Below are 27843 nucleotides of genomic sequence, written 5' to 3'. Positions count from 1 at the left end.
GGCCAGGGATAACACTGCCCTAAGCCCCCTAGCCCTACCTGCCCCCCTCCCCAGGCTGGTGGGATTTTCACCTCCTGCAGACCTATGCACATATTGAGAAGCTCTGTTTGGGGCTACTACTCTGCTCTACAAAGAGTTAATACTTCGGTAGAGAGAGTTCTGGAAGAATTCGAACACAAAACTCCCATACTCCCTTCAGTGCTCCACCAGTTTTACATACACTCTGATGGAAAGAATGTTTTCTTCTCCCACAGTTACCAAGAAGAACAATTCGGGGAGAGCGATAAGTGTCTGTAAGGCAGAGACCATTCTCTCCGCCCCTCACCCGGTACCACCATTAAAAAGAGGATTGCATCCCCTCCCTTGCAGCCAGAATATTTTATCCTGGGGAAGGGTTTTATCGTTTTATCTCTGCCAACCTCAGTAAACTGGTAGTGAACGCCTGGAGCATGGAATTGAGATGCTTCTGGGTTGCCAGTAGATGAACTGGAGATCTGATAGCCTTCGTGCCTTAGGGGGTCCTTATTAAGAATCTGATAGATGTTTTGTAATAACCTTTGGGCACAAGGGAACATTTTAAGGCCACTCCAGGCAAGGCAAGCCTGGAGTAACTCATTTTCTGGATTGCTTTGTCTTAGTTGACAACTTACTGCTTAAATCTGGTATTATGCCAGGAGTTCACATTGTGGCTTAGTGGGTTACCAACCCAGCTAGTATCCACGAGGATGAAGGTTCAATCCTGGCCTCACCCATTGGGTTGAGGAACTGGTATTGCTGTGAGCTGCAGTGTAGGTCACAGATGCAGCTGGGATCCTGAATTGCTGTGGCTGTGGTGTAGGCTGGAAGCTGTGGCTTCGATGCAACCTCTAGCCTGGGAATTTCCACATGCCGAGGGTGCGGCCCTAAAGAAAGGACAAAAAAAAAAAAAATAATAATTTTTTAAAAAATCTGGTGTTGTTCCCAGAAATATGCCAGTTTCAGAAAAAGAATGATTTGCCCCAGGTGTTTCTTTGTAGATAGGGCTTTGCCTTTTGCAGAAACCTAGAATAGCCAATAAGAGTTAGAATGATCACATACCCTTATTGAGGGCTTACTCTGTGCTGGGCACTGTCCTAAGCATTGTACAGCATCATCTCAGTTAATCTAGACAGTAACCTTGGAGCAAGGGATGGTTACTAGTTCCACGGTATAGATGAGAAAACGAGACAGTAGCTAGAAAGTGGCAAAGCCAAGCTTTAAACTGGGCAAGCTCAGCTCCTCCACTCCACTCCAGGCTCCCATACTGTGTGTAATCCTGTTGGCTTCTGCTTCACGGATCTGAACCTTGAGATAAAAGACTGTTACACTCATGCTGAGCCCGGTACAAACGCTGCTTTGTGAGGTCACCCTTCTATAAAAAGCCTGTCAGTTCTCACGGAGCTCGGTTTAATGGTCTCAGGATCTTCCTTTATGACTGACAAGTTACAACATTTAGGAAAACAAATGCCCTTTATTTTCGGGAAATTGCCAGATATGGAGATGATGGGAACAGCTGTAAGTGGTTTACAAGCCCTCCGAAGGGACAGGATGGATATGTTTGTTTTGTTGCCTTTTGCTTTCTGTGTTCATCAGAGAAACAGTGACGCTCCATTTGGAACCAGTCTGGAGGCACTGGGGAGGGCCTCTGTGTGGGGCGAGAAGTCCTGACAAAACTCCACCACCTTTGTTCCTGTTCACACGCATGGGATGGCAGGGTCTTCCGGGAGCCTCAGATTGCACCGTGAGCCCCGGGCTCTGGGCTCAAATCACTGTGGCTCTTGCTTCAGTGCTCATTTTGGTTCAGAAAGATTCCAGGGACAGAACAATTATGGCCTAAATTAGCTCTCTTCCTAGGGGGAGAAAAAACATGAGTCATTAGGGACTTAGATGTTGGCGCAGACTTGCCAGGAAGCAGATTACCTCCCTCTTCTCTTTGCTTCTGTTTTTTCCCACCTTCCCTTGTTTGTTCAGTGTTGCTAAAAATTAAATTATCCCCAGTAAACAAGCAAATCAAGGTTCTCAGAGCTTTCATCAAAATAGTGAGATTGTGTTATTTGGCAAATTCAAAGATTCTATAGATGATCTCATCAGTAATTTATAAATGAAGTATATCTCAATTTTTGAAAATAAATTTTATAATTCATCTTTTTTATTTACACTGATTTTTAAAATAATCTTATCTATATATCCAACAAAAATGGTGAGTGTATATTCAAAAAAATAAAAGGTATATGTTTATTAAACACCTACTAGATGTGTAACTGCAGTCACATATGACACTCATCAATTTCTCATTACCCACCAAGGAAGAAATTACTAGGATAGTAATTTCTTATAGATGAGGCTGTTGAGGCTCAGAGAGGTTATGCACCTTAGCTAAGATTACCAGCAGCTGGTAAGTGGTGGAGTCTGAATTCTAAATCAGATCTGGTCTAACTCCAGAGTCGTGCCAAAATATGTTCAGCATGTCTTGTACTTTCTATATGATATAAGATGTCATCACTCAGCAGAAAGTGCATATTTACTGTCCCTCAGCACTGGGTATCCAAAAAAATGAGTGAGATATGCTCTCCACTTTCAAAAATTAGTAATTATAATACTGGATGGTAAGCCCAGTTTACAAAGGGACAGTGAGGGTCCAAGTAGCCAACTTCCTGTGGAAAAAAGGAAAAGCCAGAAAGTTTTCACCCAAGAGGAGATATTGTAAACAAGTCTTAAATTTGCCAGACAAGGGATTGGAGTCTGTGAGAAGTGTGAGTAACATTCTGAGCTGAGAACAGCATGGGCAAAACCCTGAAAAGAAATGCTCGGTACATGTATACAATGGAATACTACTCAGCCATAACAAAGAGTGAAATAATGCCATTCACAGCAAGATGGATGCTACTAGAGATTCTCATACTAAGTGAAGCAAGTCAGAAAGAGAAAGACAAATACTGTATGATATCACTTATATGTGGAATATAAAATAGGCACAATGAACCTATCTACAAAAACAGAAACAACACACAGACATGAGAACTGACTTGTACTTGCCAAGGGGGAGGGGGAGTAGATTGGTCTAGGAGTTTGGGGTTAATAGATGCAAACTATTAATTACATTTAGAATTTATAAGCAATTAGGTCCTACTGTATAGCACAGGGAACCACATCCAGTCTCTTGGGACAGACCACGATGGAAGATACTATAAGAAAGAGAATGACTGAGTCACTTTGCTATACAGCACAACATTGTAAATCAACTATACTTTATTTTAAAATGTGTACTTTTTAAATGTTTGCATTTTTTAAAGAAATGCTTGGGAGTTCCTGTCATGGCTCAGTGGTTAATGAACCCATCTAGTATCCATGAGGACATGGGTTCGATCCCTGGCCTTGCTCAGTGGGTTAAGGATCCGGCATTGCATGAGCTGTGGTGTAGGTCACAGATATGGCTCAGATCTGGCATTGCTGTGGCTGTGGTATAGGATGGCAGCTGTAGCTCCAATTCGACCCCTAGCCTGGGAATGTCCATATGCTGTGAATGGAGCCCTAAAAAAGCAAAAAAAAAAAAAAAAAAAAAAAAAAAAGCTTGGATGTTCAGTGTGTTAGGGACATAAAGTATGTTTCAGTTTCCTATAACAAACTAGGTAGCTTAAAACCGCAGACATTTATTCCCTCACTGTTCTGGAGGCTCAATGTCCAAAAGCAAGGTGTCAGCAGAGTTGGTTCCTTTGGGAGGCTCTGAGAGGGAATCTGTCCCATGCCTCTCTCCTAGATTCTTGTGATGGCTGGTGAGCCTTGGCAAGCCTTGGCTTGTATTGCATCACTCCAGTGTCTGCTTCCATCTTCACCTGCATTCTGCTTATGTCTCTGTCTTCACAGAGCAGTATTCTTATATAAGGACACTAATCAGATTAAGGGTCCACCTCACTCCAGTATGAACTGATCTTAACTAGTTAATCGGCCATTACCTTATTCCCAAATAAGGTCACATTCTGAAGTTGGAGCTTAGGACACAAACTATTTTTTGCATGGGGGTCACAATTCAACCCTAACAGAATACATGGGGAGGCCTGAAGTCTGCTTATCACAGGACATCTGTACCACAACAGAGAATCATGGCTTCATCCTCTAGTCAACAGCAAGCCAAGCAACTGAAGTTGTAAACTGGGGAGTGACGTCATCAGTTCTGTTTGGGAAGCAGCTGTGGCAACAGTGGGGCAGGGGTGAAAGTAGAAACCAGTAGGTAGCTGGTAGCCACTTGGAAGACTGTTTCAGGGCTCAGTCAAAATATTCTGCAGAATTGGGCAGTCAGGAAGCTCTAAATTACAAAATAAAAGCCTTGTACACAATTATATTTTCCTCACTTTAGTTGCTTACAATAGGCAAAAATTGGAAATAACCTATATATCCAACAATAGCATGGTTAAGGACATTATTAAGTCAGCCATTAAAAATTGTCACTCTTGGAGTTCCCGTCGTGGCGCAGTGGTTAACGAATCCGACTAGGAACCATGAGGTTGCGGGTTCGGTCCCTGCCCTTGCTCAGTGGGTTAACGATCCGGCGTTGCCGTGAGCTGTGGTGTAGGTTGCAGACGCGGCTCGGATCCCGCGTTGCTGTGGCTCTGGTGTAGGCCGGTGGCTACAGCTCCGATGAGACCCCTAGCCTGGGAACCTCCATATGCTGCGGGAGCGGCCCAAGAAATAGCAACAACAACAAAAGACAAAAGACAAAAAAAAAAAAAAAATTGTCACTCTAAGCATTTAATCACATAACCCAAAGCTGTATTTATTTTTTTAATGTGGGATACAAAGTATACAAATAAAGTGTGATTTCATATATCTAAGCGTTACCGAGTCCAAGCTTGTACTGCTTGCTGAACAACAGGCCAGTAAGTCAAGAGACAAGGTATTGGGGCAAAGAAGAGTGACTTGGTTCAAAAAGAAGATGGTGGGCTATTGTCCCCTAGAATCATCTTGCCTGGGTTTGCATGCTAATTTCTTTTATGGAGCAAAGAGGAGGAGGTGAGGCAGTAAAGTGAAAAAGGCTATAAGTTGTTGCAAATATTTCCTAGTTCTGGCCAGACTCCAGGAGGGACGTGTTCATTTCTTCCTTTGTGCAGCCATTGACAGGTGGGCCTGGTCAGGATGTTCCCTGTGAGCTAAACAAAGGAATTTTCTATTATTATATTGATGATGGTTTTTCCTGTGTGACAGGATCATAGGAGGTTTTGTCAGCTTTAGTTAGGTATAATTTAAATCAAGTAAAATCCAGTGACTTTAAGTGTACATTTTGACAAGTTATGTCAAATACATATAGTTGTGTAACTGCAACCATAATGTAATAATGACATAGAACATTTGCATCCTCCAGAAAGTTCCCTCATGCCTCTGAAGTCAGCCCCTTGGCAAACTCAAACCTGCTTTCTATCACTGCAGTTTTATCTGTTCTAGAATTTTATACAAATAGCATCTTATAATATTTAGCATTTTGTTTCTGGCTTCTTTCACTAAGAATAATGCTGTTGAGATTTGTTTATGTTGTTGCACAGGTTGGTGGTTTGTTCTTTTCAGTACAGAATGGTATTTCACTGCCTGGAATATGCCAAAGTTTTGTTATTTTATCCATTTCTTTATCCAAATGTTAAACATTTGGATTCAACCCAGGTTTTAGCTATTATAAATACACCTGAGACTTAATGGCGAGTATAACATTTTTTGCACATTTGCATAAAAGTCTTTGTATTTATTTCTTCTGGAAAAATAACTAGGAGTGGCACTGCTGGATCCTAGAACAAGTGAATGTCTAACTTGATAAAAAATTGTTTTCCACAGTAGCCACTGTGCATTCCCAACAGCATTATATGAGCGCTTCAGGCATTCCACATCTTCACAAACACTTGGACTTATCAGTCATTGTCATTTTAGCCATCCTAGTGGGTATATGGGATCATCCCACTGTAGTTTTAATTCACATTTCCCTGATGACTGGTGCTGCTGAACATCTTTCCATGAACTTGTTTGCAACCTGCACATCTTTAGTGAAGTGTTTGTCCAAAGGCCCATTTTTTATTGAGGTGTCTTCTCATTTTTGAGTTAAAAGAGTTCTTTATATGATCTGGGTAGAAGTCATTTATTATACATATGTTTGCAAATATTTTTCCCAGTTTGAGGCTTTCTTTTTATGTTCTTAATGCTGTCTTTTAACAAGAAAGAGTTTTGACTTGTGATATGCCCCAATTTATTTTTTTCTTTTATTCTGTGCTTTATCCTTAAGAAATCTTCACCAAAACTCAAAGTCCCTAAGATTTTCTTCTATATTTTCTTCTAGAGACCTTGGAGTTTAGCTTGTTGATTTTAAGTCCAGAGACCCACAACTAAGGCCTGACCTTTTAGTAGGACTCTTATATGTATTACAGTGGTCTCCACTCTGCCTAGTGGGATTGTGAACTACTTCTGGCCCTCTGTGAACTTGGAGCATTGTTTTGCTACCAAGCGGCCTCATGTAGCTTCACCCCATGCATGTTGAGTAGAGGGGACCTTGTTGCTGATATTAGAGGTTTTCTTTTAGTAGAGCTCCCTCCTCTCTGGTGCTCTGCCCCTCAAACTCACCTTCTCTACTCAATCTCTGTCTTCTAAGATCGGGAAAACCACTAGGCTGTGTTTTGGTTCTACCTGCCTGAACTGTGACCTGGAAATTTCCTCCAAGGAGTGAGTTGGTATGACCCTAGGGCCCCCTTCATTGACTTCTTTTCTCTCAGTGTCAACAGTTTTGCACTGTTTCTTGTCCAGTGCTGATAACAACTATTCCTGATATTATAGCACTTACTGCTCATGAGTGGAAGTGACAGTCCCTAGCCTGCTGCACTTTATTAGCTCTTTATAGGAGAGAAACACAGCCTCAGACAGAGCCTCAGAGCCATAGTGTCTCCTCCTCGGCATTTACCAGTTCAGAAACACATGGTCTACCCAGAGCTGGGGATACAGATTCAGATTCTTCTCAACTCTGCAAACACTAGTGTGTAACCTAAAATGCAAAAATACAGGTATGGAGTAGTGAATATGACTTTATAAAACCCTCTAGAGCATGCCATTTCTCTCTTAGGTAACTTGGGAAGCCAAATTAATCACCATATGTTGTTAAGCATGGAAATCAGCGCAGCTAGCAAAATCGCTAGCACATCAAAAGAATGCAATTGATAACTGTTAAGTGAATAAAAGAGGGGAGCAAGAACTGTTTTTTCTGCTTGATTAGTCATTCTTATCTCATTACCTCTAGAGTCTGGTCTATGCCAGGATACCCTTCTAATAGCCTACATTAGATGAAATTCTAAAAAATTTGTGTTCTTAGACCCTTGTTTTTCCTCAGCTGTAGGTTGGCCATGCCCTATCTGGACATAATGACTTTTTCCAGAACAGGTCCCAGTGTCAATAATAGTTTAAGCTTCTTAAAATGTAGTCACATTCCTGTCCTTCCTGGATTCTGAGATTACACTCATCTTGGCATTTCAGAGTGTTTCACTCTCTAGTCACTCATTTACATTCATTTACATTATTACTGCCAAGGGCTTATCTCAAATGTTTCAAAAGAGCAACCCATAAAAATATTGTTTGGTTTTCAGCAATTTTAAAAATATGTGAACAGGAATTCCCATCATGGTTCAGCAGTTAACAAACCTGACTAGGATCCATCAGGATGCAGGTTCAGTCCCCGGCCTTGCTCAGTGGGGTCAAGGATCTGCTGTTGCCATGAGTTGTGGTGTAGGTCACAGACACGTCTTGGATCCCATGTTGCTGCAGTTGTGGCATATGCCAGCAGCTGTAGCTCTGATTCAGCCCCTAGCTTGGGAGCTGCCATATGCCGCAGGTATGGCCCTAAAAAAAAAACTTAAAAATAAATAAAAATATATGAACAAACTCTTAACACTTTGAAATTGAGACAGTTCGTATGAAAGTACATTTTTACAGTTTCTCTTGAAAAATTGGACAATCCAGCCACAGTGGAATCAGTGAGAACTGAGGCATTCCTGTTGTGGCACAGTGGTAAGGAACCCAGCTATTATCCATGAGGACTCTGGTTTGATCCCTGGCCCCCCTCAGTGGGTTAAGGATCCAGCATTGCCATGAGCTGTGGTATAGGTCACAGACACAGCTCAGATCCCCGTTGCTGTGGCTGTGGTATAGGCCAGCAGCTGCAGCTCCTATTTGACCCCAAGCCTGGGAACTTCCATATGCCACAGGTGCAGGCCTAAAAAAAAAAAAAGAGAGACGGAGAGAGAACTGAGAAAAACATACCACTTTATATGGTGTATATACTCCCCAATTTGTCCCAAACACCTCCATTCCCTATTGTATGGGTTCTTCTAGTTTTTGTACTGATCTGGCCCTTTATTTATTTTTTTTTAATTTTTTATTACTCAAATGAATTTATCACTTGTAGTTGTATAATGATCATAACAATCTGATCTGGCCCTTTAGCATTTGAGTTTGTGTCCTAAGTTTATCGATTATGTGAAGATTTTGCAAGTTAAACTCTCAGGAGGTAACCTTATTCCTTTATTTCTAAGTTCTTAAAAAGTACATCATTGAAACTCCTCTGTTCTGACACCAAATGGACATTCTCAGAAAATTATAAAGAACTGAAAAGATGAAATCTGTTAATATCATTTTACTTTTTAAAAATTAAAATCAGTATTGGGAGAAAAATGACTGATATGTGGTCATTCTGATTTCCTCAGAAGTAAGAGAATCATCTTGACAAGCTTTCTGAAATTGCTTTGAGTCATCAGACAGTAGGTCATCATTTGTAAATGAAAATCATTCTTTTTCTTTTATAGGTACTGTGCCTTTTAATACTGGCCACAGCTCACTTCTTGTTTTTCTACAAACAAATGGAACCTAGTGTTTTGGCAAGGAAAGTAGTTAGACTATAGGATCTTTAAGCTCATTTTTTTTTTCAAAAATAAGGAAAAAATGCCTTTAAACTTATTATCTGGCATTAAACATAATTTCCTTCTGGACTATTAGTGTAGACATTTTTTAAATGAAGAATCAAATTAGGCCTCTCAATACCTATTATGTTACCAGAGGGCAAAAATTGGCAGATTGTATCCCACTCAGCTTTGAGAATAAATGTGGACTTTTCCAGGCCTTCCAGAAGAGTACAGTTTGGAGGGAAGAATATAGAGTCAATGCCAGGCTCCCACAATGAACCTATAACCCTGTACACAGCACCTTTGCATCTATAACTTGTTTCAGCTCCTATGGTTGGTATAGTAGGCTTTCTTTGTCATTCTTTTGGACTTTTCTCATTTCAATAGAAACTAAAGATAATCAGATTGAAGTGTAGCCTCATAGCCAAGAGTCAAGTAGATAGCACCCCTGCTCCTACCCTAAATGCCAGGTGTGCCCCTAGTCCTTGGGACAACCCAAACAACCCTGTTGTAGGTTAAATTGTGTTTCACCAAAAGATATATTGACCTTCTAACTCCAGTACCTGTGAAAGTGACCTCGTTTGGAAATAGGGTCTTAGAAGATGTAATCAAGTTAAGATGGAACCATACTGGATTAACAGTGTGACCAGTGTCTTTGTAAGAAGAGAAAACAGAGACACAGACACTCACAGGGCAGAATTCCATGTGAAGACAGAAGCACAGGTTGGAGCAGTATCTCTACATAATCATTCAGGGACTTGTGTTCCTATAAAACATCCCCCTAGGCCTTCTCATCATGTGCATGGTCTCAGCTGAGTCACTGGATTGCACCCATCTAAAAGGGGAAGAGAAGATGTGGGATATCAACAGGCGAGTGGTATACACACATCATTCTGCTCACATTCCACTGGTGAGAATTGTCCTTTCACCACACCTAATGGCAAGGATATCTGGGAAATACACTATATGTGGGCAGCCTGTTCCTAGCCACAATCTTTGTGCTATGGAAGAAGGCAAGAATGGATCTTGAGGATGGTTGGTAGTTGGTAGTCTCTGCCACAGGGTCCATGCAACCAAACAGTGGGGGTGGTGATGGGAAAAGAACGATATGTGTATATTACAAGGGAAATGAGAAGCATAATTTTCATTTTTGATATTAATAAGTTATTTATGTAACTGACACTGATGCATAAAGCATTCAGAACTTATGGCTGCATGTTCTTCAAACTTACATCCTAATTTCTTATAAGATTTGAATAATTGAGAAGAGAGGAATTTGCCAGATTGCTTTCATTTTCGTGACAGTCATCCCTAAGAATCTGCATGGGATTTGTTCTAGGAGCCCCTGCATACACCAGAATCTTCAGGTGCTCAAGTCCCTTGTAGAAAATCATGTAGTTGCAGTGAATCTGCCCTTTATATCCTTGTGCTTTGACTCTGCAGATTCAACCAACCATGGATCAGCATTTCCGTCCATGGATCAAAATTCGCAACAGCATTTGGTTGAATCTGTGGAGTAAAAACCCATGACTACAGAAGACCAACTGTATATTTATTGAAAAATTTCTTTGTGTAAGTGGACCCACACCATTCAAACCAGTACTGTTCAAGGGTCAATTATACTTCCTTTGTACATTTACTGAGCCTCTATAGATGCAAGTCACTATGCTTGATTCTGAGCAGTTAAGACCCAGCTCTTATTCACAAGGAGCCCACAGGCTCGTGATTGAAATGATCAAGGTTTTCTGTTGTTGTTAAGTGCTGAATGGTGTAATCAGTGCTGACCTAGAGTTATATGTACAACTCAGCATAGGTACAGAGAGGGTTCAAAGAGAGTAGTTACAGAACACATGGGACTACGTTGGGAAGTGAAAGTAGGAGTTGACCTAATGTAGCCAAATAGGGAAGACCATTGCAAGCCAAGAAGTAGCGTGGGCAAAACTAAGAAAGTTATGAAAAAGCTCATTTATGGAAACTACTAGTGATTTAGCCTAGAGTCTAGGGTACGAGTCGAGGCAGGGGGAATTGAGCACCAGCAGGACCATTAGGATCATTGAATCCTGGGCTGGTAACAAGGCTTTATCCTATAGGTGGTATCACTTCATTGACCCCTCCCCACACTGCCAAGACCTGGTTAGATTGAGGATTAGAAAAATCATTAGTGGGTCTGACATTGCTGTGGCTGTGGTATAGGCCAGTGGCTATAGCTCCAGTTCATTCTGTAGCCTGGGAACCTCCACATGCCGTGGATGCAGCCCTAAAAAGACAAAAGGAAAAGAAAAGAAAGCTCTTTAGCAAAAATGAAAAGATAGATTGGAATCTAAGAAGTTCTGTATTCAAGCAGTAAGCTTAAGTCTTCTGATATTGTAGCTGAGAAAAGAATTTGGGGACAAATTCCTATGGAAAGAATTTCATATATTAGAAAATCTTGACAAAACACTTCAGAATTTTGAGCCTTTTGGGAATCAGTATATAAAAGAAATATACTTTTGGAGTTCCCACCAGGGTACAGTTGGCTAAGAATCTGACTGCAGCACTGTGGAGATGCAGGTGCAATCCCTGGCCCTGCCCAGTGGGTTACTGCAGCCACAGCTCAGATTTATTCCCCTGGCCTGGGGAACTTCTGTATGCTGTGGGTGCAGCCAAAAAAGGAAAAAAAAAAAAAAAGAAATATACTTTTAACTTACCCAGGGAGTTCCCACTGTGGCTCAGTGGGTTAACAACCTGGCTAGTATCCATGAGGATATGGGTTCAATCCCTGGCCCCACTCAGTGGGTTAAGGGATCTGATGTTGCTGTGGTATAGGTAGCAGATGCAGCTCAGATCTGGCAGTGCTGTGGCTATGGCATAGGCCAGAAGCAGTAGTTCTGATTTGATCTCTAGCCTGGGAACTTCCATGCGCCACAGCTGTGGCCCTGAAAAAAAAATAAAAAATCAACTTACACATAGTGCTCGATGGTGTAGGACAAAGATATATGTAACGTAAAGATATATATATCACCGCCATATATACAGTGTAAGCCACCATCAAAGAAAGTGTGAGTTCATGACATAAGGCAACATGTAACTCAAACACGCCCAAAGTACATAGGCTCCCAGCACTGTGGGGGCTTAAATTATGGAATAAAGAGGATGTGGGATGGGAGCTTTACCTTGAGAAAAAATAACCTGTATTAGTTTGATTATGTCCTTGTTCATATTTAGAGATAGAAGCAGATTATTCTTCAAATAAATGGTGTTTTCACACAAAAACACAAGAAAATGGCAATTGAACAAACAACTCATTTCTTCTTCCTAAGCTCTAGAATGGAAGAAAGGAGAGAATTATTGGCTAAAGAAGGGGATTACTCGTTAGACTTTCTCTCTCCTTTGAGGCAGGGTTCAGCATATGCTGGGGAGGAGGGAGCTGGTGGAATAATTCTTATAGCCACTGGCTTGTCTTGGAAGTCAGTTCCTCCAGACAAGAACCACAGATGGGTTGGTGGGGCTTGTTGGGAGCAACACCAGCCTGTAAGACAGATTGTTATGTGTACCCTGTGGCCTAGTTCCACAGTGACCCCTGCCCCGCATCAAACCACTCTGAAGCCAAGGGCTACAGTCTTGAATCACATGGAGAATAGCCACACATTCACAGGTTGGCTGCCTTGTCTCTTTAAGGCCAGGAGGGACTAGAGACAAAAGAGAGAAAGTCAATAAAGTGGCATTTGTTTGAGGGGCCAGAAAACCTGGTGAAGGGAATGTTTTGGGGACCCCATGCAAGGACAAGATAATTTGGTGAGCCAGAGGGCAAATGTGCAGAAGGGAGACTAACATAACCGTTCTGCTTTAGGAAGCCCTGCTTACATGGTTGGCTCTTGGTGGAGTCTGGGAACTTAAATTTCAGGAGTTTCCACCACACTAACTGCTAAGAGTAACTCATTGTACATCAACAGGTTCCTCAGACATCATGGGTTATGCTGAATACTGATCTTATTGTTTTGTGAGGTTTGGGAATTTTGGAACATCCTAGACAGAGGGTGCCTATGAGACCAGCCTCTGATTAAAACCCTGGGCACTGAATTTCCAATGAACGTCCCTGTTAGACAAAATTTCACTTGCTGTCACAACTCACTGCTGGGGGATTAAGCATATCCTGTGGGACTCCACTGGGAGAGGACTCCTGGAAGTTTGTACCTGGTTTCCTCCAGCTTTCACCCTATCACCTTTTCCTTTAGTGCTCTTGCTTTATATCCTTTCACTGTAGTAAGCCTATGCCATATGTACCACTATTTGCTGAGTCCTGTGAGTATTCCTAGTGAATTATCAAGCCTGAAGGTGGTCTTGGAAACCCCTGATAACAACAAGGTTCCCAGGAGGGACTCCAGTGGAAAATGGCTGCTCAGCTTTTAGCACTTTTATTAACCTCCAAAGACATGTGTTTAGTTCAGTTTCCCTCTTCTTGAATTAAGCACTTGATTATGTCAGGTGTGGCTTTCCTAGCAACTATAACTACTCTGAATTTTTCAGATTTTAGAAGGTCACTGTATAGCATTCCCGTTGTAGCTCAGCAGGTGAAGAACCTGATATGGTGTCCATGAGGATGTGGGGTCCATCCCTGCCTCACTCAGTGGGTTAAGGATCTGGTGTTGCCACGAGCTGCAGTGTAGGTCACAGATGCAGCTCAGATCTGGTGTTGTTGTGGCTGTGGCGAAGGGTGGCAGATGCAGCTCCGATTCAACCCCTAGCCTGGGAATTTCCTTATGCCACATATGCAGCCATAAAAAGAAAAGGAAAAAAAGGCACAGTGGTATATATATATACCATATATTGTGTAATACCCCATGAAATCTAAGAAGGACCCCATGTTCAAATTCATTAATATGGCCATCTTAAACATATACATATTCTAAGAGGGAAAAAGACTTTAAGTAGATTCTCTGTAGTCAAGGTCAGAACTTACCATAAAATGGATTTGTGCCAAACTTTGGAGGGGAAACTTACAATTCTTAGAGCATTTTGAATTTTGTCATTGCAGCTAGAGATTATATTGCCATCTTTTATTTGCTTAGCAGGGAACTGAGAATTCGAAAAGTTCATTCATTTGCCAAAGGTAGCACAGCTTATATCTGAACCAGATTTCACATCTGGTCACAAGCTAGAGTGCTCTCAACTATTACCCTACTCTGTCTTTCTAGTTACCTCTTTTTAATATATGTTGTATGTCTAAATACCACTTGTAAGGAGGTAAGGAGTGAAATCAAGGGAAGCAGAAAAGAAGAAAGAAGTTCTCTCTCTTCAGAAAGGGTATATGTATGTTTTACCTTTCCCCATGAAACTGATTCCAAATATATGACATATTTTTCCCTTTTGTAAGTCTAACAACACAGCAAGGCAGTAGAGATAGATCCAGCACTTTTCTCTCCCCAGGTGTCTCTCTGATACCCTATTGCAGGCATCCTCAGAGTGAGCGAATGAATGAATGAATGAGTGAGTGAGGATGTGTGCTATCCCCTCCCCCATTCTGGCTTGTGACTTCCAAGGCAGCAAGAATAGGTCTTGAGTACTTTTTAAAAACCTCTCTGCTACTTTATAATGCTCAGAAATCCATTTGTATTGACGCTTTTAAATTGAATTGACTAGGAAGTTACTTTAGCTAAATGAAGCTCACCCCCAGCTTTACCTGGGTAGGAAGGCCAACAGGTTGGAAAGGGTTCTTAACAGAATTTACACACTCTTTCCTTCAATGTGACAATAGAGATGGTTTGGAGAAAAAGACATCTAATAGGATACCTTCTTCCAACAAAATAGCTTCCTTCAGTAAAAGAGGAAGATACATTCTATACAGATATTTGTCCTAAGGAGGATTTGAGGGATGAGAAATCACTACCAGGCAAATACATGTGAACTGCTAAGCTTTGTTTTGGCTTTTCTGTCCTTGGCATTGCAAAGTAAATACCCCATCAATTAGAAAGATGTTGGTAACCTGGTTTTCTGTATTCTTACAGCCCAGGAGCTTTATCATTCTAATAAGTCTGTTCTGCCTTGCAAATCTGCTTAATTTAAATCTCTACATTTTCATTATGTTCGGCACAGGCTTAGTAATTCTCAGAAAATGATCCTTATTAAATGATGTTTAGCTAGAAATTCTGATACTCAAGGGTGCTGACACAAACAACTGTCATTCTTTACAATGGCTTCATTATCCAGTGACACAGTTAAAGACATTGTTTTATTCGAAAGTGTCTTTCTTTGCTTGTTCCAGCGACAGTTTTCCTGGAGTTTTGGAAAAGACGGAGAGCAGTAATTGCTTATGACTGGGATTTGATAGACTGGGAAGAAGAGGAGGTTTGTATCATTTACCTCACTTATTTTTAAAAAGCAGATCACCCAGAAGTACACAATCCCCCTTGAATCGTCACTCTCTGCTCCATGACAGCAGTCTGGTTTACTCATAAAGCATTTTTAATACCTGTCTTTGCAAGGAACTTCAAGCAATATAAAAAGATACTAGCAGAATTAAAACACACACACAATTTTGATTTCTTACTAGAGTGAAAATCCATGGCTAAGTAAAGCACTTCACTTGTAGGTAGAGGCATCATAAGAATTGGTAGTGAGATTTGTCGTGTTTCCTTAAACATAATCCATTCTCTTTATTTTATTAGAAGGAGAATATTAGTTTTGCCATTGTAGACCCATGTAAGCAGACCTCTTTCGTATGTCAAGGAAATGGTTCTGTGAGCTCTTCAGGACCCTGGACAGTGCCCAGGCACGCACCCCAAAGTGATCAGTAGTGAGGCGAAATCACTCCTCTAGCAGCCTGTTTGGTGGATGTGGCTAAAAGCAGGGCCCACTCTAGATAAACTCGTTTCCTCAGTTTTCACTTTCTCAGCACATCACACTCCCTTTAACTCCTTCCAGGGCAACACATTGCCCTTACCTAACCTGGTCTTGATCCTCTTTCTTTGCCCTCCTCCTATCAGGATTCTCAAGAATCCTTGCTGGGCTGGGTCACCATGTGCCCCCTTGGACCTTGCTTTCCCTCGAGAGTCAGTCCAGCCCTGAACTCTTCTTTCCTTCCTCTCATTCATTATCTCCCACCTCTCCTGCTTTCCATTTCCTCAGGGTCTTGCTGTGCCAGAAAAGCAAATACTCTAGTCATATAATTTATGATAATAGGTTTTAATGGGTATTTTCCTTCCAGGAGACACATACATAATTTTACAAATTAAAAAGAATCTTCTGTAAACATAACTGAGAATTTTAGCTCTGGGATAGACTTAGGAGGGGAGATCATTTTAAGAGAAATTTTTTTCCCCTTCAAATCATGTCTCATGGATGCCAGCCTTTTCTCATGCCCATGAACACATGTGGGTAGGTTTAAAATCTAGGAATGATATTGGAGTTTTCAGCAGTTCTTGTGATAAGGCCTCTCTTCTGCTTTTATAAACATTCATTCTCCAGAAAATGGTTTTCTGGTTAGAAGAGACTGGCCAGGAGACTTCTGGAGTCTACTGGCTACAGCCAGGCTGCATTCAAGACTTCCTCCTTGGTGGAGCTGTTCTGCCTCTTTTTTTTTTTTTTTTTTTTTTGTCATGTGTATTTATGGGAGTAGCTGTCACGTGGGATGGAGAATGGCTCTTTCCTGGGAATCCAAGTCACCACTAAGCAACCATGCCAGCTAAGATAAATTACTTCATTTTGGGATCTTTTTTATTTCTAAAGAAGAAGTTTCTAAATTTTCCCCTTTTAGCTATAAAGCATGGCATTGAATAACTGACTCAACCCATCTAAAGTCACCATTGACACTTGTGGTGGGCTGCGATGTGGGTATCCTTAGCATAAACATATCTCTTTTAAGTGTGGAGCCTCCTGTCTTCTTAGCCCTGTTAAAAAGTTTGTCACACTTGGCCCACCTGTGTTCAGGAGCCCACCAAGTGCCATTCCAGTTCTGTTGGGGATTCATTAGAGAAATGCATCTTACCTCTAGCCTGTGGCTCTCAGCTTGCTATGCAGAAAAGCCCAAACTCACTGCATACCTTTGGCAGGAATAAGCCAGACTGTTAATTTGCTGCTATAACAAGGTACCACTGACCACTGGCTTCAGAAACAGAAAGTGATTGTCTCATGGGTTGGAGGCTAGAAGTCTGAGATCAAGGTATTGTCAGGCTTGGTTCTGAGGGCTATAAAGGAGGGATCTGCCCTGGGCGTCTCTCTTGGCTTCTAGGTAGCCTTCTACTCCTTGTATCTTCACAGTGTCTTCTCTCTGTACACGTCTTTGTCTAAATTTCCTGTTCCTATCAGGATACTATAAGTCATATTGGATTAGGGTCCGCCCTAAAGACCTCATTTTAACTTAATTACGTCTGTGGAGGTATAGACACATTCTGAGATAGAGGGTTAAGACTTCAACGTGCCAATGTGGGGGATTCATGATTTAGCCTAAACACCCAGGATAGAAGTTCTGTCTCCATGACTGGCCTGTTTCTGGATGATTAGCTCAGTGACTCTTGATGACACCTAATAGCCTAATAAACTGAATTTCCCAATAAAGCAGCTATTCCAAGTCTGTTCAGTGTATACCCTAAGGTTTAACTGCCTAAAATAAATGAAATGAGGAAGAAGCTCTTTATAACCTTATCTGCCCTTGACTGTCCCCATTACCTGTCACTGACTAAAGTCAGCATTGGGCTTATCCTATGGCAGGAGCCAGGCTGCCCTTCCTCCTACACAGGGAGGCCACTACCCATCTGTGTCCACCCTCCAGAACCTCTCTCATCTCAGTTCTTTCCTTGCTTTCTGTCAGTACCTTCATCTGAGTCTTGAGTGTTTCTGCCTGGATTAACTAATCTCCACTGTACAAGAGTTTCTGCTCAATTCCCTTCCTCTTCCCAGATCTTACTTAGAACAAGTTCTTAATTAACCAGAAGCACTTCAGCACACCCTTTTGGTGATTATCTTTTCCTAATCCCATAATCTCTTTTTAGTCAGAAGCTTTCACATTGGATGGAGCTCAACCCCACGAAGTAAAATCTCAGCTTGATTTAGCATTAAAGGAGCCTTGATTTTTAGCTGGATTTGCAAGGTATTTACCTTGTTTTCAATACCAATTAAGAATACATTGAAAAATCTATGGTGAAAGGTGAATGCATCCTAGAGAAGCTTATTTAAAAATAGATTCACCATTCTATTAGCTGCCAAAGTGGAAAAATATCCCCCAAATTCTAGAAAACTAAAAATTAACTCGTAAAATGAAATCAAAACATTTTGCTATTGAGCAGCTTTCTTTGTCCTTGTATCCATATTATTTCCCAGTAATAAAGGTAAAAGCTTATTGATTGTTTCAAACCACTAGGGATGGGACACATTGGTCCCTTTCTCATCCTCATTTCCTTTCTTCAAGCATAGTTTAATAAGATAATAGAGACACTTAACTGTTGGTCTAAACCACATAGCCTTGATGATAATAAGTCTAAGTCATCATTCTTTAGATTTTCTTTAAGTGGCCAATTTCCAAACATTTAGACCTAGGTTTCCAAGCCCACATCCTTGACTGAGTGAAAACTGTGCCATTTGTTTATTCAGTGTTTCCATGGGGTAAAATGAATTTTTTCTTACTGTCCAAGCACCTCTTCATTACATAAAAATGTGTCTGCTTGTTCCTTAGGAGGAAATACGGCCCCAGTTTGAAGCCAAGTATTCCAAGAAAGAGCGGATGAATCCCATTTCAGGAAAGCCAGAACCATATCAAGCATTTGCAGATAAATGCAGCCGACTCATTGTTTCTGCCTCTGGAATATTTTTTATGGTTTGAAACTTTTTTTTTAACAAAACCCCTTGTTTCATAAAGCCTGTAGCATGGTAACAACAATAATCACATCAGGCATTTGGATACATTTTTTTATGTTCTGTTATTTAGTACTCGGGACAATTCTGTGTGGTGATCAGGAATGGCACTGCTGTCCCCATTTTACAGATGGAGCCACTGAGGCTCCAAAATGTCAAGGCGCTTGCCCAGGTTAACCAGGAAATAGCCAAGAGCTCAGAGCCTCTAATCTGCTGTTCTTTCCATTTGTCTCTCTATGCCATAATGAAAGGAACTAAAAATATGAGCTAGAACCTACAGAACTATTTTTCAAGCTTTTTTTTACAATACCTGTACAGTAAGAAATGCATTCTTTGTCATGACCTAGTATATGTTATGCAAATAGATGTATAAAATTGAATATAGTAATCAAAACAATACTCACATTTATATTATGCAATGATCTGATTTTTTTGTTTTACTACAGTCTATTTTTTAAGCCAGTTATAACTCCCTAAAATTTATTTCCAGACTCACTAATAGTTATGTCAGTTTGCAAAATACTAATTTGAAGCTGATTGTCAGCTTCTCTTAAGAAGTCATTTTGGGGATCAACTTTGACCCTATCGATTATTGAACAAAACGTATGCAAATGTGTAGGAAAGGTCATTGCAGAACTGGAGGGATGATTAGGATCCTCTCTTGCTCTTTTCGAAAGGTGAGTGTGTATAAATATAGATCCTCGTTGTTTAGAGTGGGAAGGACAAGACAATAGAAAATCCGGAGAGTCCACCCCCTGTAGCCAGAAAGAAGCGGGGGAGATGGAAATGTGGGCAGCTCGCCCAGTGTCCCTCAACTCAGAACAAGACTCAAGTCCAGGTCCTTCTACAGATTCTGCTTTGAAAGCAACTATGTCAGGCTTTGCCTTCTATATTTATATTTACTGTATATACAAAAGTATATATTATACTTATGGTTTACAACAAGACTCTTGGGCAAAGATTAAGTTTTCCCTGTTCTACAGTTGGGGAACCTAGAGCATAGAGGCTGAGGTGATGGAGAGGACAAGCTCCTTTCCCAAGGTCACACTGCTAGGTCATAGCTGAACCAGGACTCGGTTGTGACTTCTGACTCTGAGGCCAGTGAACTGTTCATTCCACCATAATTGCTGTCCTTGTCTAAAATTCACTGTAGGCTTCACCTGTCTCTTCCCCATTCACAGCTCCAGGCTTAAGACATGGAGGGTGGGTTTCTGCTTCTTTGTTTATTACTATTATTATCACCATCATCACTACCACTGCTGTTACTACACTGGCCAGTTCCAGCTAGAGCTAGGGATCATCCTTGAGCTTTTAGAACATGTCAATCATAGTAAGCCAAATAGAGAATTTGTGTAAAATATAAGAATGCTTCTATAAAGAAAGGAATCTCTTAAGTTGGCAGAGGCTGTTGGGAAGCCCAGCTTTAAGATCCAGTTTTTTACAACCATGTGGGCTAAGATCTCTCTGCTCTAAGATATATTAAGCCAGTCCTCTAATAATGAAAGCCACAACATTTTTTGGAACCTCAATTTCCTATTATTCATAGAGATAGAAGATATGCTACATTCTTCTCTAATACCATGACATTTTCAGAGAAAGATGCCTTGGTTCAGTCTGTGTATATATCTAATAAATAAGAGTAAGCCCTTCTCATGGGCTTATTCAGTCACAAATAACTGAACATCCATCGTTATGCTAAGGGGCTGCAGAAACCATGAACTGCAGAAACAACAGCTACCATCTCTACCCTGATGGAGCTTACTGACTAAGTGGGGGAGACAGATAATAAACAAATTGTTAGAAATTATAAGTTGTGTTCTGGAAGATGAGTACAGGTACCAGGTAACAAAAAAGAGCCAGGAGGATGGGGGTTCATGAAAGCATTAATTATGAAGTGATTCCAAAGCTGAGCTGTGAAGAATGAGTAGGTATTAACTAGAGTGAGTGAGAGTGTGTGTGTGTGTGTGTGTGTGTGTGTGGCAGGGGAATGAGTGGGTCACATTTCAGCATTTGGGGCAAAGGAAGTGGTCCTGAAGATTAGGGGTGTTTAGTCCATTTGAAACAATAAAGAAAGGTCTAGAATCCCTGGAGGGAGGGGGAAAATACTCAATGGGGCTGGAGAGACTCTGTCAGGACACCACAAGGGCTTTGCTCTTATCCTAAGAGTAAAATGAAACTGGTAAATAGCTTTAAACGGAAGAGTGACACGCTAAGATTTCCCTAATAAATATTTGTTCATTTGCTTGATCTCATATTCTGTTTGGTAAAGCATTACCCCCATAGCTTAACAGTCTACCAAGTAACTCTCAAGTACCATGGTTTTTCTATTTGGATAACAAAGAACAGACACACAAACAAGGGAAAGTATCAGCCACGTGAAAAGCGTGTATTTTGTTGTGATGTCTTGAGTTATTCCGAGGATTTTCCAGGTGGTAGGAGCCCCTTCCTGAAACATTCCACCACCGTGCTCACTGGGTGACCTCTGTCTTCCTGCCAGATCTGCGTGGTGATCGCCGCCGTGTTTGGGATCGTCATTTACAGGGTGGTGACTGTCAGCACTTTTGCTGCCTTTAAGTGGGCGTTAATCAGGAATAACTCTCAGGTTGCAACCACAGGGACTGCCGTGTGCATCAATTTCTGTATCATCATGCTGCTGAACGTGGTAAGTGAGCTGCAAGGTGACTAGTCCGATGGACAAAATGTGCGTGCCACAGGTGACAGTTTTCTTCTGTTTCTAAAGGGATCTGGCCTCAAGGAGGCTGGTCAGTTATGTGGCACCCACGGCAACATGCCTGGACTGAGGTGCACTCATCCAGGGAAAGAGAAGGCTTGAGTCACATCTGGGCTCCAGGGTTTTCTACAGTGTAAGACTGAGTAAGACACTTGCCCTCTCTGAATCTCAGTTCCCTTATTTTTCAATAAGAGAACATTGTACCTCACTTGGGGGAATCTAGTCCAGCTCAAGATCCGTGCCGTAGCTCAACAGTGTTGGTTTCTATTTCCTTCTGATTCTCAATGATGGGAAGTTAGTCAGTATCCAAATTATTCCTTGAGATAATCCAGCAAGGAGTATGTCAGGATAGTACATATTGCTTGTGTTGATTTCAGGCTTTTTTTCTTTTTTGTTTTTGTCTTTATAGCTGCACCTGGGGCATATGGAAGTTCCTAGGCCAGGGATTGAATCCAGCTGCAGATTGACCTATGTCATAGCTGCAGCAACACCAGGGTCTTAACCCACTACGCTGGGCTGGGGATCAAACCCATGCCTTTTGCAGCAGCCCAAGCCAACCCACGTTGGGTTCTTAACCCATTGCACCACAGTGGGAACTCCAATTTCAGGCTTTTTAAAAATGTGTATTTCAGCCCAGATCTCTCCCTTGAGCCCCAAACTCATCCTCCCGTAGCACGTTCAACCCCAAACTCCCCATCTTCCCTCCAGAATCAGCCTCTGCAACCAAGTGTATGATATAGTTTGGAAAGATCAGCATCAAAATATATTTTTAAAAAATTTCAAGTCCTTAAAAAGAAAATATCGAATAAAGGACAAAAGACAAACGAATGACCATAACATAGCTTTGATCAATTCAGAACTAAACTATATACTGACTGCTGAAAGTACTCAATTTAGGATATTTTCATGACCCAATAACATAGTTTTATAGCTATATAAATTGTTTACAACTACCTAAAATTTTGGCCATACTGGCCTTACCAAGAAATTTATTTGGACATTAGTCATGAATACTTTTTCATCACCTGAATATAAAAAGACTGGTATTAATGTTCATTAAAGCCTCTTTCAAGTAATGATTATAGAGCGTATATCCTGTTTCTGACTTTTTTGCTGTTATCTGTAATCCTAACTAAAGAACCAGATCTATAAGGAATGCCCATTTTCTAGATTTGGCGATGTGTTTACTTTTATGTAATGAGTACTTTAAAAATAAAGTTATGCTATTTTACGCAAGTATTCTAGATCCTAACAAAAGGTATGCCTCTTAGTGTCTAGTTAAGGGGCACTTACTGGATTTCATTTTATTTCATGCCTTGAAAAATAAATATTTCAAAGTGGAGTGAATAAGATGGATTTCCTTACCCCTCCTTGTCATGTTATTTCATTTCCATTCTGCTGTACTAGTGATCAAAAGAATCTTAATATAATAGTTACGGGCTATATATACCAGCAAAGGAAGAAATTAAAAGTTATTACCATCCCTTTTAGTCAGCCATGCTGATATAAATCTGATATGTCGTCATAGTATAAACGGTGAAAACCACAATGAATTGTTCTGAAAAGAACTAAGCCAGAAAATATGGCTTGCATCATAACAAATCCACATCCATTCATCAGGTGGAGAAGATCAAATTAGAAGTACCCATAGCTCCTTTTAGACATGTCCTTAAGGTCAGAATGCTTTCTGTTAGTTAAGATTTTAACAGTAACTATTTATGGTATCCCGTTTGGAAACTTAGATCTGCTACTACTCTTATCAGAACTAACTGTCCATGGTTTCTATCTCAGCTGGCTAATAAGAAAGGTCTTTTCCAGAAACCACTCATCTGAAGACCTCTTGCTGGCTATCAGTCCCTTTGTTTAGGTGTTCTTTTCTGTTGCATCCTGCTCAGAATCTCACTACCCATCTGGTATCTTCAAGATACACAGAAGGAGTTCCCGTCGTGGCTCAGTGGTTAACGAATCCGACTAGGAACCATGAGGTTGCGGGTTCGGTCCCTGCCCTTGCTCAGTGGGTTAACGATCCGGCGTTGCCGTGAGCTGTGGTGTAGGCTGCAGACGCGGCTCAGATCCTGCGTTGCTGTGGCTCTGGCGTAGGCCTGTGGCTACAGCTCCGATTCAACCCCTAGCCTGGGAACCTCCATATGCCGCGGGAGCGGCCCGAGAAATAGCAACAACAACAACAACAAAAAAAAGATACAGGGGAGTTCCCCTCGTGGCGCAGTGGTTAACGAATCCGACTAGGAACCATGAGGTTGCGGGTTCGGTCCCTGCCCTTGCTCAGTGGGTTAACGGTCCGGCATTGCCGTGAGCTGTGGTGTAGGTTGCAGACGTGGCTCGGATCCCGCGTTGCTGTGGCTCTGGCGTAGGCCAGTGGCTACAGCTCCGATTTGACTCCTAGCCTGGGAACCTCCATATGCCGTGGGAGCGGCCCAAAGAAATAGCAAAAAGACAAAAAAAAAAAAAAAAAAAAAAAAAAGATACACAGAAATGTTCGCAGATGCCATGGATCCCAGTGTTCCCATATACTTTACCTTATTTTTCAAAAGGTTAATAGTAATTATATTTTAACTCCCGTGCCACTTCTTTTTAAAATCCCAATTTTTTTCAGTTTCCAAGCCAAAATAATGATGACATATCCCCAGTTCTCAAGGCCTTGGAGGCAGGTGTGCAAAGTAAGGCATTTTAATAAATGTATGTCAAGATGAAAAATTAAAGGATGAACTAGGGAATCAAAAATTGTATTTGTGAGCAAGGTTGTCTCAACAGTTGACTTTCATTTTTCTTGATAATTATATTAAATGACTTTAATGACACACTGCCTTTGTCATATTCAAATACATTTGATTAGAATATCTGACCTAATCTGTTATTTACCGGTATTTTATTTTCATGATAAAATTGAGATCTTTGACTCATCTGTACCACAAGATTTCTTCTTGAAAATTATACCAATCTCTTATAACGTTGGACTCTAAGAGTCTGAGGTTTCTATAAACAAAGTTGACACTATGACCATATGAATTATATCTTGATGTAACTGTAGTCATTGCTGAAAGTTTAGCATCATACAATCTATGTCGACTATTTCTGTTATTAGCAGAAATTTGGGCTAAGAGGACTCAAAAGTTAGGAAGGACCTCAAGATGAATGAGTTCAATACCCATTCTCAACATATAAGGAAAATGATGGTCCAGAGAAGAGGTAAGTTAACTTGCCCAAGCCCTACAGCTTGCTGGCCGGTAAAGCTGTAATTCCAGCCTAGGGAATGCTAACCAGTGTAATTCCACTACTTTAGTCTAAATGTAACCTGAATTTTCACTTTATTTTTTTTTCTTTTTTAGGGCCACACCCATGGCACATGGAAGTTCCCATGCTAGGGGTCAAATCAGAGCTGCAACAATCAGCCCACAACACAGCCATGGCAACACTGGATCTGAGATGTGTCTGTGACCTACACCACAACCTGAGGCAACGACAGATCCTTAACCCACTGAGCGATGCCAGGGATCAAACCCATATCCTCATGGATACTATTTGGGTTCTTAACCCACTGACCCACAAGGGGAACCCCCGTGATCTTAATTTTCACATTGTTCAAATACATTTGCATAGTTTTCTTTTTCCTTTCCATTTATCATCTATCATCTTAGAGAAAGCGCTTGCTCATTTTTTTTTCTAATTTATACCCTCCTTAGGTAATCTCCTAGAGTTGTATTTGCTCTTAAGTGTACCCCCTGCACTTAACACACACACGTACACACACAAGCACATGGACACACACCCCCTCCATCCTTTTAGGACCTTCTATTTACCAGGGCGAGTTAGGAATGCATCTGATTCACTGATGGAAAAGCAAAGGACCATAAGTTTGGTACTTCCTGATAATGTTTGATCACCTTGGTATCTGTGACTGTTACAATCCAGAAAATATAGCAGCCCATAAAAACAATAGGATTACAGACTCTTCGGATCAGGAGTAGTCTTAGAGATCTTACAATGAGGATCCTGAGACCCAGGAATGTTGTGACTTGCCCAGCATCACTTAACAAGCTGATAATTAGTGGCAGCTAGCCTGCTGTCACAGAGTGATTCACCCCAAAATAAGAAATGAGATTTTTAAAATAGTAAAGCAGGATCTTGTGTATTTCTTTCTTAGTCCCCAAAGACACAATTGTTCACAAGATTTTCATTGTTTGGGCAGCGGATGATTAATGAAATCATTTTCATTCTTGACTTAATTACGTGTTTACTTCATAATTGTAGATTTTAGAACATCTGCAGTTTGTTAAATGTATGAAATCTATTTTACAGCTCTATGAAAAAGTTGCACTTCTTCTGACGAATTTAGGTAAGTGGAAGCCTGTTTATTTCATGGTATAGTATTGTGGTCTGAAAAATACCTTCTCAGGGAGTTCCCGTCGTGGCGCAGTGGTTAACGAATCCGACTAGGAACCATGTGGTTGCGGGTTCGGTCCCTGCCCTTGCTCAGTGGGTTAACGATCCGGCGTTGCCATGAGCTGTGGTGTAGGTTGCAGACACGGCTCGGATCCCTCGTTGCTGTGGCTCTGGCATAGGCCGGTGGCTACAGCTCCGATGAGACCCCTAGCCTGGGAACCTCCATATGCCACAGGAGCGGCCCAAGAAATAGCAACAACAACAATAACAACAATAACAACAACAACAAAAAGACAAAAAAAAAAAAAAAAAACCTTCTCAAAGATTCGTTTCTGAAACACAACTGAAAAGGAGCATTCCCTTTATTTTAAATTGCATACAACAATTTGTTCTTTGCCCTCAGCAGGGCATGTTAAATATGTCTAATAATTGGGAGACACTTTCCTACGTAAAGCTTTAAAAACTGACACACACATTATCTTTCATGACCCAATATAAATTAGGTTTTCTCTCTCTCTCTCTCTAGGGCTACATCTGCAGCATATGGAAGTTCCCAGGCTAGGAGTCAAATCGCAGCTGCAGCTGTTGGACTACACCACAGCCACAGCAACGCCAGATCCGAGCTGCATCTGCAACCTACACCACAGCTCACAGCAACACTGGATCCTTAACCCACTGAGCGAGGCCAGGGATCGAACCCCCATCCTCATGGATACTAGTCTGGTTCTTAACCTGCTGAGCCACTATGGGAACTCCAAATTAGGTTTTCTCTTCATGCACAAAAATATAACATCACAAAAGCATATGTGTATTAAGTACCTATAATCATTTAGAAAAGTGTTCATTTACTGTTGCCTACAATTTGTATTAAGAACAGAACCAGTTTTCGTGTCATACACAATCACAGCAAATTTGTTGCTTTGGCAACTGAGAGTCTTCTGCCGACATTTGTAGAAATAACATTCATCTGGATAAGTCACTCCTAAGAACATTTATCTGACTCCATAGATTAATGAGCTATCAGTCATTTTATTCTATGCAGTTTGAGAAAATTACATGCTCCCACATAAAACCTGTGTTAGCGTATTTCCATATGTAGCTTATCCAAAGAAGACAAAATCACGAATGTGTTTTTATTTATAATAATTATTATATTAAAAGATACTATTTATCGAGCCCTCCTATTGCCAGATACAGAGCTGGGCACTTGGTATATCTCCTTTAAAGTCACTGAAATCTTTTGTCACCACCACTCTTTGCCCCCAAAGATAGAACTTTATGTCTACAGAAGAGATTACTACCCATTAGCAGACTGTGTCCAAGGGCGCCTTGTTCCAGGCTGGAAAAGATGCTCATGGAGATGTAGCCCTGGTCAATCTGTAGTTGGTACATCTGACTGATGACCTAGGAGACCTGCCTGCATAACCAAGAGTTCAGTAGCAGAAGTGAAATAAAGCTAAAACTCTTAAAGAATCCTTTGTCATTTCTTCCCTCAGCAGCAGTACAGCTTTGTTCTGAAATTGACTTTTCTCTTTTATGGCAGCACCTGTGGCATATGGAAGTTCCTGGGTTCAGGGTCAAATCAGAACTGCAGCTGAGGCCTATGGCACAACCATGGCAACACCGGCTCTAAGCTGTTATCGGTGACCTGTGCTGCAGCTTGCAGCAATGCCAGATCTTTAATCTACTGCGCCAGGCCAGGGATTGAACCTGTATCCTCACAGAGACAACATCAGGTCCTTAACAACAGGAACTCCCTGAAATTGACATTTAAACCATTTAAAATCAGATTCTTTTTCTTTCCCCTCTCCCTTCTCAGATATGCTCCTGGGAAGCATTTTGAGTTATAATTTGTGGAAAAGGAACTGATGGGAATTGAATGAAATTGTAAATGAGCCATTAGAAACTCAGGGAATGTGGAAACAAAGTGCTATGGCATGAAATGCATTTTCT

General features: G+C 41.1%; 1 protein-coding gene across 29 annotated transcripts in view; it reads left to right on the top strand.

Annotated features, from left to right (window-relative positions):
* Positions 1–27843, top strand: part of ANO4 (anoctamin 4) — a 445360-nt gene that overhangs the window by 358645 nt on the left and 58872 nt on the right. For all 29 annotated transcript variants that reach the window (XR_014804231.1, XM_084957412.1, XM_084957410.1 and 26 more), the window contains 4 exons: positions 15175–15257; positions 18580–18720; positions 21256–21420; positions 25807–25843. Coding sequence is in view for 28 of the 29 variants with exons in the window: in XM_084957412.1 (XP_084813538.1) it covers positions 15175–15257; positions 18580–18720; positions 21256–21420; positions 25807–25843 (426 nt within the window). In the remaining variant the exon portion in view is untranslated. The remainder of the gene's footprint in view (positions 1–15174; positions 15258–18579; positions 18721–21255; positions 21421–25806; positions 25844–27843) is intronic.

The sequence above is a fragment of the Sus scrofa genome, chromosome 5, assembly GCF_054392235.1.
Source record: "Sus scrofa isolate SSC_HxYL_T2T_F1_AM1 chromosome 5, Sscrofa_HxYL_maternal_Yorkshire_Landrace_v2.0, whole genome shotgun sequence".
Classification (NCBI taxonomy): Eukaryota; Metazoa; Chordata; class Mammalia; order Artiodactyla; family Suidae; genus Sus; species Sus scrofa.
This window is presented reverse-complemented; position numbering and strand designations above follow the sequence as displayed.